This window comes from Lonchura striata, chromosome 9, assembly GCF_050655825.1.
Source record: "Lonchura striata isolate lonStrDom1 chromosome 9, ASM5065582v1, whole genome shotgun sequence".
Lineage (NCBI taxonomy): Eukaryota > Metazoa > Chordata > Aves > Passeriformes > Estrildidae > Lonchura > Lonchura striata.
The window spans coordinates 29,778,380-29,797,527 of NC_140711.1; the positions used below are offsets into that span (position 1 = coordinate 29,778,380).

General features: G+C 43.4%; 1 protein-coding gene across 1 annotated transcript in view; it reads left to right on the forward strand.

Moving 5' to 3' along the window:
• Positions 1–9,496: 9,496 nt before the first annotated feature.
• PPM1L (protein phosphatase, Mg2+/Mn2+ dependent 1L) overlaps positions 9,497–19,148 on the forward strand; it is a 58,756-nt gene continuing 49,104 nt past the window's right edge. Inside the window, exon 1 of the mRNA XM_021541712.4 lies at positions 9,497–10,090. Coding sequence (XP_021397387.2) covers positions 9,692–10,090 — 399 coding nt within the window. The 5' untranslated portion in view covers positions 9,497–9,691. The remainder of the gene's footprint in view (positions 10,091–19,148) is intronic.

Sequence of the window (19,148 nt, forward strand, 5' to 3'; positions counted from 1 at the left end):
GCTTGGGAACATAACCAGCAGAACCCAAATTTTGGCTGCTGGCCCAGCTCCTCTCACAGAATTGCCTCAGCCGCCTCCTGTTCCGTTTCAGATCCACAGCAGCACGTATTTGTTACACACAAAGTGCTGCTCCTTAATGCTCAGCCAAGCTGGGAAATTGTTTCTTGACTCCTTTGCTTTTCCCATTACGGCGAGGAGCAGGAAGGAGAAACTGCTCGATGTGCACGCAGTTCTCTGGTTTTGCTTCCAAAGCCCAGGATTAATTCTCTCATTAAGGTGTTTCTGCTCAGCTGCCTGTCCTCAGGCACATTCTTTATGCTCAGAAGTTGAAGTAGAAAAATAAAAAATCCTTCCCTGGGAGGGTGGGGAGGCTCTGGAATGGAATTCCCAGAGAAGCTGTGGCTGCCCCTGGATCCCTGTGAGTGTCCACAACCAGGTTGGACAGGGTTTGGAGCACCTGGGACAGTGGAAGCAATGACTGATTCTGCCACCAGGAAAAGTGCAAATCCCTGCTCCTTATTTGTGGGGCATTACTAACAGATTGGGAATGGGCTGCTGGGAGCCAGAGCCCGGGATGAGGAGCTGCTGCTGTCAGCAGCTGATCAGGTTGCTCCTTGTGTGTCCTCACCTCCCTTCTTAAGTGAACTCGAGGCGATTTTCTCTCCACATCCCAGGTTTCCTGGTTGTCCTGGAGAATCTCAGCTCTCCACAGTGACCAGAGTTGGCAATAAGGCAAAAAAAACCACGAGGCACAGCATTAACAGCGGAGTCACAACACAACAAGAAGCTTTCCCTCTGTACTTTGAAGTTGTTTCATTTACTTGGCAGAGCTGCTCTCCTGACTTCCAATTTGAGCAGGAAGGTCAGCACAGAACAATGTTTTTGGAGAAGTCACGAGCTATAAATAAATCCCTTGATCCAGCAGATAAACAGCAGAGGGATCTGTGGAATTACATCCCAGCCCTTCCACTGCTCCTTCTTTTCTTGCTCCTTTTCCACCAGCTGAAGGAGCTGCCAGTCACTCCCCACCTTCCCAAACAGAAACTGGGAACGTGGCACATCTTGGGAGCTGGGAATGCTGGAAGTTCCGAGGCTGGCAGGGAGGAAAAGTGGATTTAAGATCTTCTTGCTCCCACCAGCTTTTTCCACATGCAGAAAGGAGCTGGAAGCAGCAGAGGGAAGCCCACAGATGTCGGAAGCTCATTCCCACATCTGGTGGCAGCTTCTGGTGCCTCAGGAGAGCGAGGAGTGATGTGGGAATTGGAAATTCAAGCAAAGTCATAAAATTAAACATCAGTCAGACGATTTCCCCCGTTCAAAGCCAGCTCCAACGCAGCAAATCTGCAACCTGAGGAAGCAGATGGTGCTGTGGATGGAGATCTCACCACGTGGGGAGGAGGAGAGACACTTCTGACAGCTGAAGGCTCCAGCCCAGGCAGCTATTTTGGGCCAAACCACGCCATTCCCATCACGCCCAACATATTGCCCAGGAGAAGCCATTATAATGATGCCTCAGGTTTGAGCTTTTCTATTTTTCACATTCTGTGCTGCTTCAGTGTGTGGGTCTGGGTTTCACATCATGGGATGGTGAGCTCTCCTCACAGAGCAGAGACAAAACAATTCCTGCTCCAGCTGGGCACCAAGGACAAATGATCCAAACCTCAGCCCAGGAGCACAAACAGCGTGGGCTGGAGAGAGAAAAACAAGCAGGGTGGGACTGATGGGCTGGAGCTGGAATGGGACAATGAACTCCAAGGTGCCAATGGAGCAGAACTGATCCCAGGGAGAGCCCCGGGAGCGCTCGTGCATTTTGGGACCATTTTGGGTCATTTGGGTGCAGCCCTGGCTGGGCTCTGGTGCTGCCCAGGGTGGATCCATGGAGGAGATCCTTGAATAAATCCCTGCTTTATTCTGGGATTCTGCCCAGCCTCTGCTCCAGCTCAGCCTGCACAAGGCATCAATAGCATTGCCACAAGCCCTTTCAGTAATCACTGCATAAATGATAATTCCTTACAAACCAGTTCAGTGACCTCCCAGATACCTGCAGAAACCGTGGGGTCAGCAATTTCCCCTGAGAGCTCAGAATCTGGCAAATAACTCCTAAAATAAGGCACCTTTTTCACCAAAATGAAGCCTCCTCGTTCTCTGTATAGGAAGGGAGTATAGGTGAGGCTTTTTCCTTTATGGAAGCGTTTTTGAAGGTTTAAATAATATCTAGACATTATTGAGAGGGGGAAAGGAAAAGATGAAGCTGCCACACTTTGAAAATACATCATCATCCATCACTTGAGATCAAGAGGAATACAGATTTTACAGGCCAAAAATCCAGGTTCTTATTTAGGGTGGGAAGAAAGAGAAACAGAATGACAGCAGGTGAAATACTACAGCCAAATTACTGATTAAAGCCTTTTGAATTTTGGCATCACTAAATAATATTTTTAAAAGCACTGTGTGGCTTCAAACATGCCCCAGCGATGGCTTGAAGGTTTCTTGAAGCTGTTTACAGTTGTCTTGCAACACACTGAGCTCTTGGGAAGATTCATGGAGCTGAGACAATCCGAGTACTTAACACTTTCCAAGACTGTGAACCTGCAAATTTCCTGTCAAAATCCATAGCAGCAAAAATGTCAGTAGCTTCCTTCAGCTTCACCTCAACAACTGACAGTAAAAACTACTGTAAATGCAGATGAACCCAATGGGAAGAAATGACCATGTCTGACTCAATTCAGAAGGCTGAATGATTTCTTTATTATAACTATGCTAAAATACATCAATATACTATATAAAAGGAGGATACTAAGACTACATACTACTTTCTCTGACTCTAACTCCAATTCAACTCATGACTTTCTCTTGAGAGTCCAGACACTCTCCAGTGGGTTGGATTGGCCACCAGGCTCAAACAATCCCCACCAGAATCCAACCAAGTAACAACACCCCAGGGAAACAATTCTCCAAACACATTCCACATGGGAAAAACAAGGAGCAGAAATAGAAATTGTTTTCTCTTTCATTTCTCTCTGTGCACCTCTATGAAAAATCCTGAGAGGGAGAGAAATGTGCTTGCCACATAAAACCAATCTTTTTTCTTTTTCTTTTTCTTTTTCTTTTTCTTTTTCTTTTTTTTTTTTTTTTTGACATGTTGTGCCATGTTACCAATTCAAACACACGATGTTAATGTCTAATGGGAAGTGTTCAGGGAATCTCTCACCTGACAGGCAGCACAACCAAGTCCCTGTGCATGAAGTGACAGGGAAATGATCCCTGCATTTCCTCCATCCCAGCGTGTCTGTTGAAACCTGACTTTTATGTTTGTTATTCATAGAAGTGCCATTATTTGAATTCTCACTTCACAAAATCTTCAGCTCTGGTCAAAAGCTGTTAAATTCACAATCTGAAGTCCGAGCCATTGATTTTGGGTGCTCCTGCTGAACAAGCCCCTCTTTACCTGCTTGTGAGAGTCTGAGAGTGTGCTTGGAGTGTGTGTGAGACTTGAGAGAGTTACCAAATTTGGGGGGGCTCAAGAACACCTGGGGATGCCCAGGCAGCACTTCAAACACTGTGGGGTGGGAGCTGTAAATGGGAATTATCCCTCTCCCTGCTGCATTCCCTGCTGATGAACCCCAACTTTGGGTAGGATTCAGTGGAGCACAAACATCTCTGAGCAGCTCGTCCCTGTCCCTGACACTGGATGGGTTTAAATCTTCTCTGAGTGTCCCAAACTGTTGACTCATAATTTTTTATTAAAATTCCTTTTGTATTTATTTCTGTGCTTTGGTAGTTTGTATTTTTGAAGAAGGCTATTTATGGCTGTGTGAGGGAGGTTGTGGCTACATCCATTCAGCTCATTAAAGTTTCTTCCTTTTCCCATCATTTCCAAAAAACATCTCCCATTCCAGCCCTAGAGGTGGGAATGCGTCATCTTTATTTATTCATTTATTACTTTTTGACAGCCCCAGTTGGAGCAGATTCCAATGCAAATGCCAGCACTTTAAAAATGGGGCAATTCTTAACAAATTCCTCACAAGTAAAATCCTTTCGCTGCCCTTATTTGAATATTTCTTCATCTCCATCACCAAAGCCTGGTGATAAAGAAGGGAGCCTTTGGAATTGAGTAATGGCAGAGTTTCCTGTGGAGATAGAGCAGGGGGAAAATCCATCCCAAATTCCCAGAGACAAAGGGAGCTCGGGCTGCCAGCTCTGTGCCACTCAGGGAGTCACCAAACCCATCCATCTGCCTTGCCTGAGGAAATGGAAATGAGCTGATTTATCTCAATCCTGCCTCAGGAGGCTTCACTTTTGGGGTTTTAGCAAGAATTGGGTCAAGGGAAGGCGTCAGGGCTGGAATGAACCTCAGGAATAGCCAAGGCACTGAGAGAAATCTGGATTTTACACTCTGCAGTCAGCTGAGGGCACAGCTAATTTTAACCTCAGAGAAGTCACCAAAAAAGGCACCTGTAACCTCAGCTCCCCTCTCACCCCAGCTTTGGGACAAACCTGGCCTAAGGATTTAATCCTGAATTTAAACCTGTCATGTTCTGCATCCAAAAGTGCCTCAGAGTGAAAATGCGAGGCATTCAAATGTATAAATCAATTTTGCAGCCTTTTGCTTAATGCAAATTAAACAGTCTGCACCACAGACACAAAACAGCTGCTAAACAGAGTAAAAATTAATGAAGAAGAAAATTAAGATTGCTTCGCTGCTGCTTTTTATCAATTTGTGCCCAGATCTGAGGAAGGTTTGTGAGAACGCTGCCAGTTTGCAGAGCAATTCCAGACTGCTGAGGTCATATTTCCATTTTCCTGGAATTCTCTGGAAAAGGGGAGAATTTGTGTGTGGGAATCCAGGGCTTCCCTCTGGCTGCCCTGGGACCCTGGCAGGGGTCAGGAACCCCCTGGACAGAGCCCCCAGAGACACTGGCTGTGATCTCTGCCCATGCAAAAGAGTTTTCAATCTTACAGGATCAATTACCAGCTCTGAGTGTTTGATATCAGTAATAATTAAGTGTGGCACATGTGCAAAAGTAAAATTTTAGGATTCTAGATAAGGGGTCCAAAGGGACAAGATGGAGGAAATTGGGTGTGCCTTGTCCTTTTCTCCTTCTTCATGCCCTCCATGTCTCACTGTGGTGTTGGCATTTTTCTGTTGGTCCAGGCTGGGGACACACTGTCCAACGTAGGTGACAGATATTGGCACGTTCTTGTAAATGCAGCCCAGGGAGTTTCTGGTATTGAATGTTTGTCACATCCCACTGAGGGCAGAGCCCCACACGCTGCCCTGCAGGACAGAGCTGGGCAGGGCAGCAGAACATGTGAGAGAGAAACAGAATAAACAACCTGGAAACCAGCACAGACCAATTCTGGCTTCTGCTTTGGCAGGGGGCTGACAGACAGAGACTTTTACAATCTCAGAATCATCAATACCCCAGATTTTGACATTTGTGAGGCATTAATTGCCCAGAAATACAGAAATACCCCACGAACACCGCCAGGGCTCTGCACCTGCAGTGCTGCTCCTGGCTAAACCAAAGATCACTGCAGGGAGCAGCTCTGGGTGTCAGGAGCATTTCCAGTTTTTTTCTCTGGCTGTTCTGCTGGTACCTTGGACATTTCCCAATTTTCAGGGAGTTCACACCTGGAAAATGACTGGGAAAATCTTTTTGGAATAATCTCTGTCTCCCAAAATATGTCATGCCCTGGAGAGGTGGAGTCCAAATCAATATTTTAGGTGTCGTGCTGCCACCAAGCAAAGAGTCCCAGCCACTTCAGTGGCCAAATTTTTGTGGCAATTCCAGAATTGGGATAATTTAAGGCTCTGGAAGTGGATAAACCTCAGAATTTTCTTCTGTTAAACTTTTCCATGAAATGAATATTGGCATTTTTCCTCGATGGACCACCAGGTAGTTTGATATTCCAAGTGAGTAAGAAGATGTAAAGGTTAATGAACAACATCCCATAGTTTACTTGGGAAACAAGATAGATTTTTGTTTTCTCAATATACTGTTAATTCCAGGTGTAATTTGCATCCTACACACTGAAAATTTTATATTTAAAATGAAAATTCTATATTTATAATCAAGAATTATGTTCTCTGAGTAAGGCAGGTGTGGGATTTCCACCCCAGGCACCTGCAGGTATTTAACCAGGATGTTTTCATATTTATAATTTCTATTTAATAATTCACTGCTAATTTATAGATAATAATTTCACTATCATATATATTATAATTTCACAATAGTGAAATATATATTTAATTGTGTGTATTGTATATATTTCATTGTACATGTTGTGTATATTTCATTGTATATATTATATGTATTTCATTGTGTATATATTTCATTAGAGATTTAATTATATATATTTATATATATTATATAATATATATTATATATATTTCATTATATATGTCATTGTATATATTTTATATATTTCATTGTCTATTTTATATATTTCATTGTATATATTGTATCTATTTCATTGTATATATTGTATATATTTCACTGTATATATTATATATATTTCATTGTATATATGATATATTTCATTGTAAATATTGCATTTATTTCATTGTATATATGCTATATAATAAATAAAATCATTTCACACACTGCACTGATAAAAGCCTTTTAATTCAGCCTGTGTTTTGGTGCACACCATTCCACAGCAGAACTCTGTGTTTAAATAAAAGATATTAAAACATCAGTCAGAAATTTCCCTGTGCCTTTCCTTCCTGCTGACACCGAGGTCACTCGATGGCACGAGGAAATCAAGAAAAATCAGATTTTACACACGGAGATGGCCCGGGATTGAGAATCCTGGGAAAGCAGAAAGGAGCAACTTGTGTGGAAAATTTTGCATTTCACATCTGCAAATGTTCCTCGTCAGGGGAGATGCAGAACAGAACTGGGATGGGATTCCTCAGGGGTACACTGAATTTCCCTGCAATTCCTACCAGATAAAACCCCGGCAATAACAGCAAAAAATGTCATTTCTACCAACAGAGATGAGAGCACTGTCAGGAGAGCCCAGCTCATTAAATTAATGCACAAAGCAGGTTCTGATATTACCGAGTTATTCCTCCGAGAGCTGGGCCTGTGTCACCCTGAATTTCCTAAAATCAAATTTTTGCACCTTTCTGGTGAGAAAAAGCACAAGATTTCTTTTACTGCATTGCAGCCCTGACATGAAAAATTCTGCTTTTATCGTTGTTATTATTGCTGCTGATTTTTCTGTTCTGATTTTTCTAGCTCAGCGGAGGAAAAGGGAGGTGAATCCACAGGTTTTGGGGAATATTTTGCTTTCATATTTTCCGGGACTAATCTACAAAAAATCACATTATTGTGCACATCTGATTTATGCCAATAAAAGTATTTGAACCTGAAAATCTGGAGAAAACCTTTTAATTGGGCAGCAGAAACAGCAGCAGAAACATCCCCCAGATTTTAGCATCCCAGAAAATATTATGGAAAAGATATCCCACAGATTTTGGGAGTATTTTTACGAGGAAATTTCCATCAAATTAAATGATTCTTGTAATGATTTTTGGTGAGCCCTCAGTGTTGTGTCCTCACTGCTCGACCCCAGGGTGAAATAACGGTAAATTCAGTTTGCAACTACAGGAAATTAAACAGTTTTTCAGTGTTCTTATATTTATTTAAGTTATGCTCGTAAATACATTCACAAAATTAGGTTTCTTCCACTTAAAATGAATTTTATTTACTATCAGCAAGAAATGACAATGATTATAATATTGGTATTATTCAGGCTAGGAAATAGTGAGAATTTCTACATTATCCCACTCTCTATTGAGTGACATTGCCTAGAAAAGCTGAATACTGCTTTGGGCAAATTGGGAAAATAATTCCAAAGTTTATTCCATTTATAACCCACAACTCCTGTGTATTGGAGCGCTGAACAGAGAGTGAATTCACGTTTGCAGTATCAGATTATTATATATAAATATAATAAATATAAAGATAAATATATATATAAATACATATTTCTATGTAAATATATACATATATAAATATATACATATATAAATATATATAAATATATAAATATATGAATATATATATATATATATATATATATATATATATATATATATATATAAATATAATAGATACAAATATCTAAACCCATAAAATACAAAAACAATTGATGGTTTCAGGTCCGGGCGAGCAGGAGGAGGAGCTGTTGAGCAAGGAATGTTTTTTCCCAATTTTCCAAGCGGAAAATTCTCCACTTCCCTGAAATTGGGATTTTTGGCTCAAGAATGACTGAATTTTTATCGCCTTTTTTCTTTGTGTTTGGACTGGGATGTTTATTATTGTTTATCGATATTACAGGTTTATAGGTTGTGAGTTCTGTGATATTTTATTATTAAGTTGGGTCTTATAAGGTTAAAAGGTCAAAAGGTTAAAAATAATTATATGTGTATCAAAATCACTTTGACTACATACTTTTAATTACAATTTGATTAAATCATTTATTATTTTTAATTAAACATTATTTTTATTAAAATCACTTTGAATACATAATTTTAACTACAATTTTATTAAATAATTTATTATTTTTTAATTTAAAAAATTATTTTTATTGAAATCACTTTGAATACATAATTTTAATTACATAGTGATTAAATAACTGAATTTTTTAATTAAAAAAAATATTTTGGTTAAAATCACTTTCAATAAATAATTTTAATTGTATTTTGATTAAATAATGGATTATCTTTTAATTTAATTTTTTTTATTAAAATAACTTTCAATAAATAATTTTAATTACACTTTAATTAAATAATTGATTTTTTAAATTTAAAATTATTTTTATTAAGATCACTTTCAATAAATAATTTAATTGTATTTTGATTAAATAATGGATTATCTTTTAATTTAAAAAATATTTTTATTAAAATCACTTTGAAGAAATAATTTTAATTACACTTTAATTAAATAATTGATTTTTTAAATTTAAAATTATTTTTATTAAAATCAGTTTCAATAAATAATTTTAATTACACTTTAATTAAATAATTTATTTTTTAAATTAAAAATCATTTCGATTAAAATCACTTTAAATAAATAATTTTAATTACACTTTGATAAATAATTGATTTTTTTAATTAAAAATTATTTTTATTAAAATCACCTTAAATAAATAATTTTAATTACACTTTGCTTAAATAATTTTGATTATTTTTTAATTTTTAAAAAAAATTTTTATTTTTATTAAAATCACCGCGATCAAATAATTTTCCCCTTTTCCCGGCTCAGCTCCCGGCCTACATCTCCCAGCATGCCCCACCCCGCAGCCGCGCCGGCGCGCTGCCGCGGGGGCTGCCGGGATTTGTAGTTCGGCGGCGCGGCGGGGGCGGTGGCCGGGACGCTCCGCCCGGGTGGAAGGAAGGCGGCGCGGGGGCCACGGGGCGCAGGTACCGCGGGCGGCCCTGGCAGCCGCATCCCGGCCCGAGCCGCGGCGAGCAGCGGCGCTCCGGCGGCATCCGGCGGCGGAGGGCTCGGCGCATCCACCGGCGCGGGCCGGGGGCCGCGGCCGGCGCAGCGGAGCGGAGCGCGGGGCGGAGCGCGGGGCTCGGCGCTGCCCGGCCGGCCGAGCATGCACTGAGCGAGCGGCGCCGGCTCGGAGCCGCCCCGCTGCATGGTGTGCGGAGGCACGGTCGCGATAATAAATGATAGAGGATACAATGACTTTGCTGTCTCTGCTGGGTCGGATCATGCGTTACTTCTTGCTCAGACCGGAGACCCTGTTCTTGCTGTGCATCAGCCTGGCACTGTGGAGTTATTTCTTCCACACGGATGAGGTGAAAACCATTGTTAAGTCCAGCAGGGATGCGGTGAAGATGGTGAAGGGCAAGGTGGCCGAGATCATGCAGAATGACAGGCTCGGGGGTTTAGACGTGCTGGACGCTGAGTTCTCCAAGACCTGGGAGTTCAAGAGCCACAACGTGGCTGTCTACTCCATCCAAGGCCGCAGGGATCACATGGAGGACAGGTTCGAAGTAATCACCGACCTGGTGAACAAGACTCACCCCTCCATCTTCGGGATATTTGATGGGCACGGAGGAGAGGCAAGTGCTCAGCTGGAAAAAAAAAGCGATAATGCAACACCACCAAAAAAATAAAAGGGGGGTGCGGGAGGGAGGACGGTCCAAGGCAAGGCGCGGATGTGTTCTCACCCACCAGGTTTGTACATTGTGGGGAGGGGGGTTTCCTTGCTTTTTTGGAGGGGGGCGGATGTCTCTGGAAAAGGGCCGTGTAATCCTCCCTTGCCTTCATCCCTCCTCACCCCTTCCTCGCTCAGCACGGCACAAACGCGCCCCCAGCCCCTCTGCCCTTTGCGGTGCTCGAGGTTTAATTGAAGGCAAGGCTGCCGGAGGTGGCTCTGACGTGCGTGGAATATCGATGGATGGGCACAAACTCCCCGGAGTCATCTTTTGTTCCAGCCGAGCGTGCTGTGGTGTGATTTTGGCAGCGGGCAGAGCCGGGCTCGGCGGCAGTGCTGCTGAAGGACCCTAAAAAGAGAGAGTGTGTGTGTGTTTAAAATGTGCTTTGGGTGATTCCCCGCCCAGGGAGCGAGCCGAGCAGGAGCGCGGTGTTGGGGCACGGTGTGGTGGAGTTGGTGGCATCGCCAGCCCCGGTGGGAAGGCAGCAAAGCTGGCATTTGGTGTGGCACAGGGAGCAGGCTGGGATGCTCCAACGGAGCCTGGCGGGTGCCAGATGTTGGAACTGCAGCTTCCTCTGCCTTTAGGATGTGGTGCTGCCACGCAGCTTTTGGTGTGGCACAAGGCACTGGGCGTTTCGTAACTGTGGGCAAGGAAAGGACGAGGAGTTTGTCCTTGCGTGGCAAAGCGGCTCCAGCTCGGGTGATGGGCAGAAATGTTGGGAATTGTGAGAGAGAATGTTCCTCCAGCTGTTCCCCCCGATCCAAGAGTCCAAATCCTTCCTGGAAAAGCTCTGGCAGCGCCCAGACACTGACAGGGTGGCACAGGGGTGGCAGCTGCTGCCCTGCTGAACCTGGAAGGGCTCCTGGAAAATCCAGGCTTGGCATCGGGAGCCGCTGCCAGGCTTGGGAAGGGACTCTGCTCTCCTCGCAGTGTCGGCTGGTTTACCCCCTTTAAATTAACACAGACTCTCTGGATATTGAGGTTTGTCAGCTTCATAAAAAATGCTGAGCCCTCTTTTGGGTTTTTTTTTTGGGTTTTTTGTCTGATTTCAGGTGGGGCACAGCTGTGCCAGCTCCTCCTGGCATTCTCAGGTCAGCTCGCTGTCCCTGGGCATTGGAGGAGCACAGGTGGAAATGTCCATGTGTCCCTAAGTTTTGGGGTTTTTTTTGTCTGATTTCAGGTGGGGCACAGCTGTGCCAACTCCTCCTGGCATTCTCAGGTCAGTTCGCTGGGCATTGGAGGAGCACAGGTGGAAATGTCCATGTGTCCCTAAGTTTTGGGGTTTTTTTTTGTCTGATTTCAGGTGGGGCACGGGTGGAAACGTCCATGGGACACGGGTGGAAATGCCCATGTTTCCCAAAGTTTTGGGGTTTTTTTTTGTCTGATTTCAGGTGGGGCACAGGTGTGCCAACTCCTCCTGGCATTCTTGGGCCAGCTCACTGTCCCTGGATATTGGAGGGACACGGGTGAAAATGCCCATGTGTCCCTAAGTTTTGGGTTTCTTTTGTCTGATTTCAGGTGGGGCACAGGTGGAAATGCCCATGTCTCCTGAAATTTTTGGGTTTTTTTTTTTGTCTGATTTCAGGTGGGGCACAGCTGTGCCAACTCCTCCTGGCATTCTTGGGCCAGCTCACTGTCCCTGGGCATTGGAGGAACACGGGTGGAAATGTCCATGGGACACAGGTGGAAATGTCCATGTGTCCCAAAGTTTTGGGGGTTTTTTGTCTGATTTCAGGTGGGGCACGGGTAGAAATATCCATGGGACACAGGTGGAAATATCCATGTGTCCCAAAGTTTGGAATTATTTTTTTTGGTCTGTTTTCAGGTGGGGCCCGGGCGGAAATGTCCATGGGACACGGGTGGAAATGCCCATGTGTCCCAAAGTGTTCCCAGCTTTTCCTGGAGGATCAGGAGCCCCGAGTGGTTCACTGGGGCCATCTGGCTCTTTTGTGCTGTGCCTTTGTGTAATCTGAATTTCCCTGTGGGAACCGAGCGGCCCCAAACAATCGGGGAAGTGTCCGAGTGGTGTTTTTAAACAGAGGGACTGCGAGCTTGTGGGATCCAGGGTGAAAGGGGGATCTGATTTCTTTCATTAATTTTGTAGCTTGCCCTGCACAAAATGCCAAGCTGAAGGGTATTAAATAACCCCCAAGGAACACAGGGAATGTTGGCATTTTGTTAATGTGCCTGCTTTGTTGGGCATCTCGAAATTCATGCGTTAATGTTGGGTGCGTGGAAAACTCATTTGGCCTTTTGTGTTCTGCTTCCTCAGAACTGGCTCTGATGGATTCAGTGGCAAAGTACAGGGAGGTTTTTAATTTTGAAAGGTTCAGCAGAACTCTCCACGAATCTTTCTAAATTTAGTGGTTTATAAATGCATCCGTCTCGCATCTGTTATTCATAATGGAATCCTAAGTGTTCTTCATGGCCTTTACTCCTACAAAAATAAATCCGAGGACCTAATTAGTTTCAAGTTTTAGATTTTTGGTAAAACTGTTCAGAAGAACATGAGCTGTGTGCTGTGCATACAGTAAAAAAAAAAAAAGAAATAATGAGGAACAGGTTTCTTCTAAGCAGGTTTTGTAATTCTGAGTGGAAAACAGGAAGAAATAAAAATTTATGCTCTATTTAATCCCGAGTACATAATACTGCATTTTAAGTCTCTATTTGAAAGGGGGGGGGGTTTGTAGGTCTTAATTTATTTTAATTTTTTACAAACATCAAATGCTCTGTGAAACACTTCATCTAAGCACGCAGCAAAGCCTTTGTGAAGGTTAAATTTTCCATATGGGCTCCCATTATGTATATTTAAAGAATAAAGAACAGCTGATCCCTGGGGTTACATGTGAAACAAACTATTCTATATGGGGAGAATTTTTTTTTTTTTTCCAAACAGCCAATACCAGAAATGAGATGCCCAATTAATTATTTCCAGCTATATGCAAGGGAGCCTGTCTCCATTAATTACTTCCTGCCATATCCCATTGAAGTGGAAGGATGGAGGAGTGTGATTCAAGCAGCTTCAATTACTGTGCCCTGCTAATTTATGAAGATTTCTCAGCTTTCATATCACCAGCATTTGCATAAATTCTACTTTTATGTCATTTCCTCTTCCAGTTTTAGCCTGGATAGGTTGGCAGACATTGCTTGGGATTTTGTGTGTGGCTTGAGAAAGGAGTAAGCAAAAATAATTATTAATGCTCTGGTTTGCTGCAGTAACTTCTGAAAGGCAAGAATATTTCAGAGAGAAAATTGGATGTGGGGTGTGTCGTGCAAGCTTTCATTAAAAGTTAGTTTCTTGGAGCTGTGATGGTGATGATGATAATGATGATGCAGAGCAAGCAAAGGTCAAAGAAGTAGATTTAGAAAGAATAAAGAAAAGTTGCTGCCTCTTGTCTCACTGAATGACTTTGGCCAAAGGATCAGCCTTCAGGTGACTGAACTTACAAAAAAAAAAAATTCTGTTCTCTCATCAGCTTCTTTTAAAGGTTTAAAAATGGCTTGAGTGCTTTTTTTTCTTGCCCTATTCCCTTTATTGAGGAATTTTGGGGCTGTCCAGGCTGGAAGATGGAGCAGTGTCAAACTCCACAAATGACCAAATAACAAATGATGAGCTGGGAAGCTGAGCAGAGGAAAGCCTGGCTGCTTAATTAGAATGATTTCCCTATTTTAACTACCATTTACTCTCAAATATTTAAGGTTTAAGCACGCAGTTTAATGAGATCTCAGCATTAGACAAGGGCAAAATAGCTCAGCTCCCATCTGCAGTTTTATAGTTATGGCTTTGCTGTAAATCATCGGGTTTTTCCTAACCCTGTGGGGTGAAGATTTTAAAAATAATTATGGTAATAGATAGTACCTTCCCCTGCCTGGGCTTGTTTGCAGTTGTAAACGGATGTGGCACATTACAGCTCAGTAACTGTCTCATAAAAAATGTCTTTTTTTATTTCCCTCCACCTCCTGCACGGGGACATGGCAAGGCTTGTCCCTCATGATGTGTAGCTGTGGGTAAGAGCTTTTCCTGCCTGGAATAATTGGGTTCTGGAGCTGCTGAGCCAGTGTTTCAGGATGGAAAATACACCTTTTTTAGTTTTATTTTTTTATTCCCAGCGCAGGGAAAGGCTGGGGGAGGTGGAATGGGGAAGGAGAGAGCGGAGTGGAAGTGGCTCCATGGGCTCAGGACCTTGAAATCAGCAGCACCAAGTGCTGGTTACTGATTAACTTAGAAAGACATCCAAAAAAAAAAAAAAAAAAGAAAAGAAATAAAAGCGGGAAAGGTCAGAAGATAACGTGGAGAGTCCTGAGGAGCCTCTGGAAATGGGAATGTTGAGGTGAGGCCTGGAGGAGAGGGCACTGTGCCAGCTGGGTTTGGATAAACCTGCTGTGCATTCCAGTCCAGCTCGCTCAGCCTAACAGCAGAAGGTGTTTGTGCTGTGCTGAAAGAAGAGAAAGCTGCCAATTTTACAATTTCAGTTCATTTTTTTTGTGTTATTTTAATCTGCTCATTCTCATTCCGGCCCCATCCCTGTGATGCTGCGCTACTTAAACAATCTCAGCAATGAAAATTTATCTGTCAGGCTTTTGAGTCGAGGCCATTCAGGATTGATGGCTTGGGGTTTTTATAAAAGGTAGGAATAAATCAAACAAGAGCTTTGGAGTTTCTCTGGGTGTTACAGCCCAGTTGTAAGGTGAAGTCTTTGAGGGGTTACAGTTTTTAAACAGAAACTGCCAGCATGGTTTTCCTTTTATAGCCATTTCCTTTGGTTTCTAATCTAGAATTCTCTGCAATGTGCCCAAATATTTGAATAAATATTTACGTAGGTGAGGTCACGTTGATAGGCAAGTCCCAAATCTGCTTATGAATTCCCCTGCAGTGGCCTAAAATACAAGTCAAAAATGATCTACAGGAACATTGCTGTCGTTTTGTTTAGTTTATCTAAGTTTCACTGTTGCATGTCATGCTCCAGGATTATGATTTTCGCCCTACAGCACCATGCTGATTCGATTTAGGGTTAAACTCTACGCTCATTTGCTGTACAAAAATTGATTAAAATGCTGTAAAAAGCTGTAATTGGAAGGAGAAACTTTAATTGCTGCCATTCAGGGCTGTATCGTTGGGTGTAGGATTGAGCCTTTTTTCACTTTTGATAAAAATCAAGAAGTCAATTAATTTTTAATATGTTTTGCCAGCTTGTTTTAATCGGTCTTTCCCTGTCTGGGCTCTCGGCTGCCGACAGATTGCCACTGGTTTAATGAAATCAATTTTGATTATAAGATGCTTTCAGATTATGAAAGTCATTGAAGTTTTCCCCCTGAACTTGAGGAACTCCACGGGACGTGTTCCTGTTGGGAATTGCTGTGGATGGGGAGGAAACAATCTTGGAGCAGTGGGATTTTAATCATTTCTGTTCCATAGCTCAGGAGTTTGGTTATTTTTGTGTTTAATAGTGTGGGAGAAAAAAAAAAAAATTCATGTCCTCTGCCATGTGGGTTAATTAAACCAGCAGATTGCTCTGCCTCCAATGTCGTGTTTCCAGCAGCTCTTTTGGAGCAGAGTAGGATTTCTCCTCCCTCCCTTTTTGCTAGAAACCCAAATATTTACGGTGTAAATTGTGCCTTAAAACTGAGATTTGGCTTCTGGCAGTTTCACTTTTGAAACAATTCTCCTGGCACGGGGTTGCTGTGTTTTGCTGCTGGCTGGTTTTTGCTGGTGGCTGCAGTTCCCTGCAGCAGTTTTGGCACTGTGGGGATGTCCCATGCTCATGGCAGGATTCCCATCCGCTGGATTTAACATTTCTCAATTTTTTCTTCATCTTCTCAGGACTTTTCAGCCCTGCCCCTTTTCATCTGGGGGTTTTGTGTGTTCCTCAGCCTGCTCTGAAGTGAAATTCCACTTTTCCCCAGCCCCAGGAGCCTTTGGACACGTTGGGCTGCTCAGAAATGAGTGGGATCGTGCTGTGAGATCAGCCAGGTTTTGGGATCCATCCCTGGAAGTGTCCAAAGCCAGCTTGGACAGGGTTTGGAGCATCCCATGGGATGAGAGAGGCTTTAGGGTCCCTTCCACCCCAAACCATTGTAGGAAAGGCAATCCAGAGGTACCTGGCACTAATTGTTCTTCAGTCTCGACGTTCAGAGGTTCAGGTTTGCTCTTCCCTCTTCCTGAGAAATCTGGGAAAAGGAACAAAATGCTCGTGTGCTCCTCCTGCTTTGAATCTCCCCAAATCCAATTCAAGGGCAGCAGCTGCTCTAATTATGCACGAAGTCACACGCCTCTTGCTCCAGTTTTTCACTGCAATATTTTCCGGTAAATTCTCGAGGTTTAAGTGAAGTCACCACCCTTTGGGCCCTACAGCACCTCCTGCTCTGTGCCCCACAGACTCCTCAGCCCCGTTCCTCATCCCTGCTGGTCCTGTGGCCACACTTCTGTCCCCCATCCCTCAGGGAATGCTGTGTGCCAAGGAGCTGTGCCCATTCCAGCCCTCCTGGGATGGACTGTGTGCTTTAAAAGAGTTTGGGGCTCCAGGTTCCCTGTGGCTGCTCCTCCTGTGTCGGAACTCCAAATGTCCCTCAGACATTTTTAGAGGTTCCAGACCTTGGTCAGAAGCATTCTAGACCCTGGCAGGCAGCTGCAAACAGCTGGGATTTTGGGTTTGAGCCATGGAATGAGTTACCAACTTTGGAGGTGGAACAAGCAGTCACAAAGGATAGATAGGATAGTAAAAGTAGTTACAAAACAGAGGGGAAATTTTTTAGTATTGTACAGGGGGGTTTTAGCACCTGTCCAGGGGGGTTTTACTTTGTACATGGGGCTCAGAAGTTCTAAGATGGAGGAAAGTGGGCTGATCCTGTTCTTCCTCCTTCTTCTTCCTCACCTCCATGTTCTTGGTGATGTTGGCACTCACAGATTGGTTTAGAGTAGAAAAGCACCAATTAATATAGGTAATAGGCATTGGAAAAAACTGTAACCATGGAACACGTAATGTCCCATATAAAAGATAGAAAAGCACCATTTAATATAGGTAATAGGCATTGGGGAAAAACTATAAACATGTAACACGTAATGTACCATATAAAAGATAGAAAAGCACCATTTAATATAGGTAATAGGCATTGGGGAAAACTGTAACCATGTAACACGTAATGTCCCATATAAAAGATAGAAAATCACCATTTAATATAGGTAATAGGCATTGGGGAAAACTGTGAACATGTAACACGTAATGTTCCATATAAAAGACAGCAGCAGCCCTGGGTGGGAGAGAAGAAGAAGAAGGAGAAGAAGAAGAAGAGGAAGAGGAGAAGGAGTCAGAGAGGATGTCAGGGTGTGTGTGTGCCTCTGCCTGAGCTGTGAGCAAACCACAGCAGCTCCAGGAGAAAATCTTTTAGATAACTTGCAATAAACTGCCTTGAGACCCAACAACAAGAGGCTGCAGAGTTTTCTTTGGAAGCTCGGGTTGGAGGAGAGACTTTTCCACCACCCCAGACCAAGCCCGGGGTTCTCACACTCCTCCTGCTCAGCTTCACCAGCTCCCAGCCCAGCTGGCCAGACCAGTTCCTCTGGCTCCATCCCAGCCCAGGAGTTCTCCCATGTAGGAGAAGGTCATCAGCATTTAATGACCTTTTTTCTTTATGACCCTGTAGAGTTTCACTTCACTCAGAAGCTCATGAAACAGCAAAGGCTACAATGAGGCAATCCCAAAGGGAAGTTTTCATCCTGACAAAAATGTCCATGCTGGATCTCCAGGCTGTTTTCATTTGTGTGTAAAATCAGGAGTTGTAACAAGTTGCAGATTTTTTTTTCCTCTTTTGGGCTGTTTTATGTGCTTTTACTCCTGTTTTGTAGCTGGTGTTAAACACTGCTGGTTCTATTCAAGCAGTTTAAAGCTCGTGCCAAAAGTAGGTTTCATTTGAAAGCAGAATAGCTTTGAAAAAATGCAAATTTCATTACAGTTTGTGAGAGAAAAATGGTTTGCAGGCGCAAGAATACTGACAAATACTCAGGGTAAGTAAGACTGGTGAGATTGGTAAATTTTAGTTGAAATAACTGCTCATTTATGCCATGAAATTGATGTTTATATGGAAAACACAGCTTGGACCAGATCAGGCCTAATCCAGGAAGGATCAAGGGAAATATTTTGGTCTCGCTAAAAACCAAAAAGAGCAGAAAGTCGCCGTTAAGAGCAGGCTCTCAGGTCTGGAGTGGTTTGCCAACAAATAACGTGATGGAGAAGAAATTCACCTGTGTTTGTACTCCTGTGGAAAAGCCATCCCAAAAAAGCAGCTGGGGGTGGATGCAGGGAGCTGGGATTTTGGGATGAAGGGTGAGAGCAGAGTGGACAGAGGGAAAGAGGGGTGAGAAAAGGGGACCAGGGCAGGAGGAAGGAGGGAAGAGCAGGGTGGGAAAAGGAGGGATGGATGAGCAGAGTGGGAAAAGGGAGGGAGGGAGGGGAAGAAGGGATGTGCAAAGTGGACAAAGGGAAGGAGGGGTGAGCAGAGTGGAAAAAGGGAAAGAGGGATGAGCAGAATAGAAAAAGGAAAGGAGGTGAGAAAAGGGGAAAAAGGGAAAGAAGGATGAGCGAAGAGATCAAGAGGAAGGAGGGGTGAGCAAAGTGGAAAAAGGGAAAGAGGAATGAGCAGAGTGGACAAAGGGAGAGAGGGGTGAGGAAAGGGGACAAGGGCAGGGAGGAAGGAGGGATTTACAGGGTGGACAAGGGAAGGAGGGGTGAGCAGAGTGGAAAAAGGGAGGGATGGATGAGCAGAGTGGAAAAAGAGGGATGGATAGATGGATGAGCAAAGGGTCAGGAGGAAGGAGGGATGAGCAGAGTGGAAAAAGGGAGGGATGGATGAGCAGAGTGGAAAAAGAGAGGGATGGATAGATGGATGAGCAAAGGGTCAGGAGGAAGGAGGGATGAGCAGAGTGGACAAAGGGAGGGATGGATGGATGAGCAAAGGGTCAGGAGGA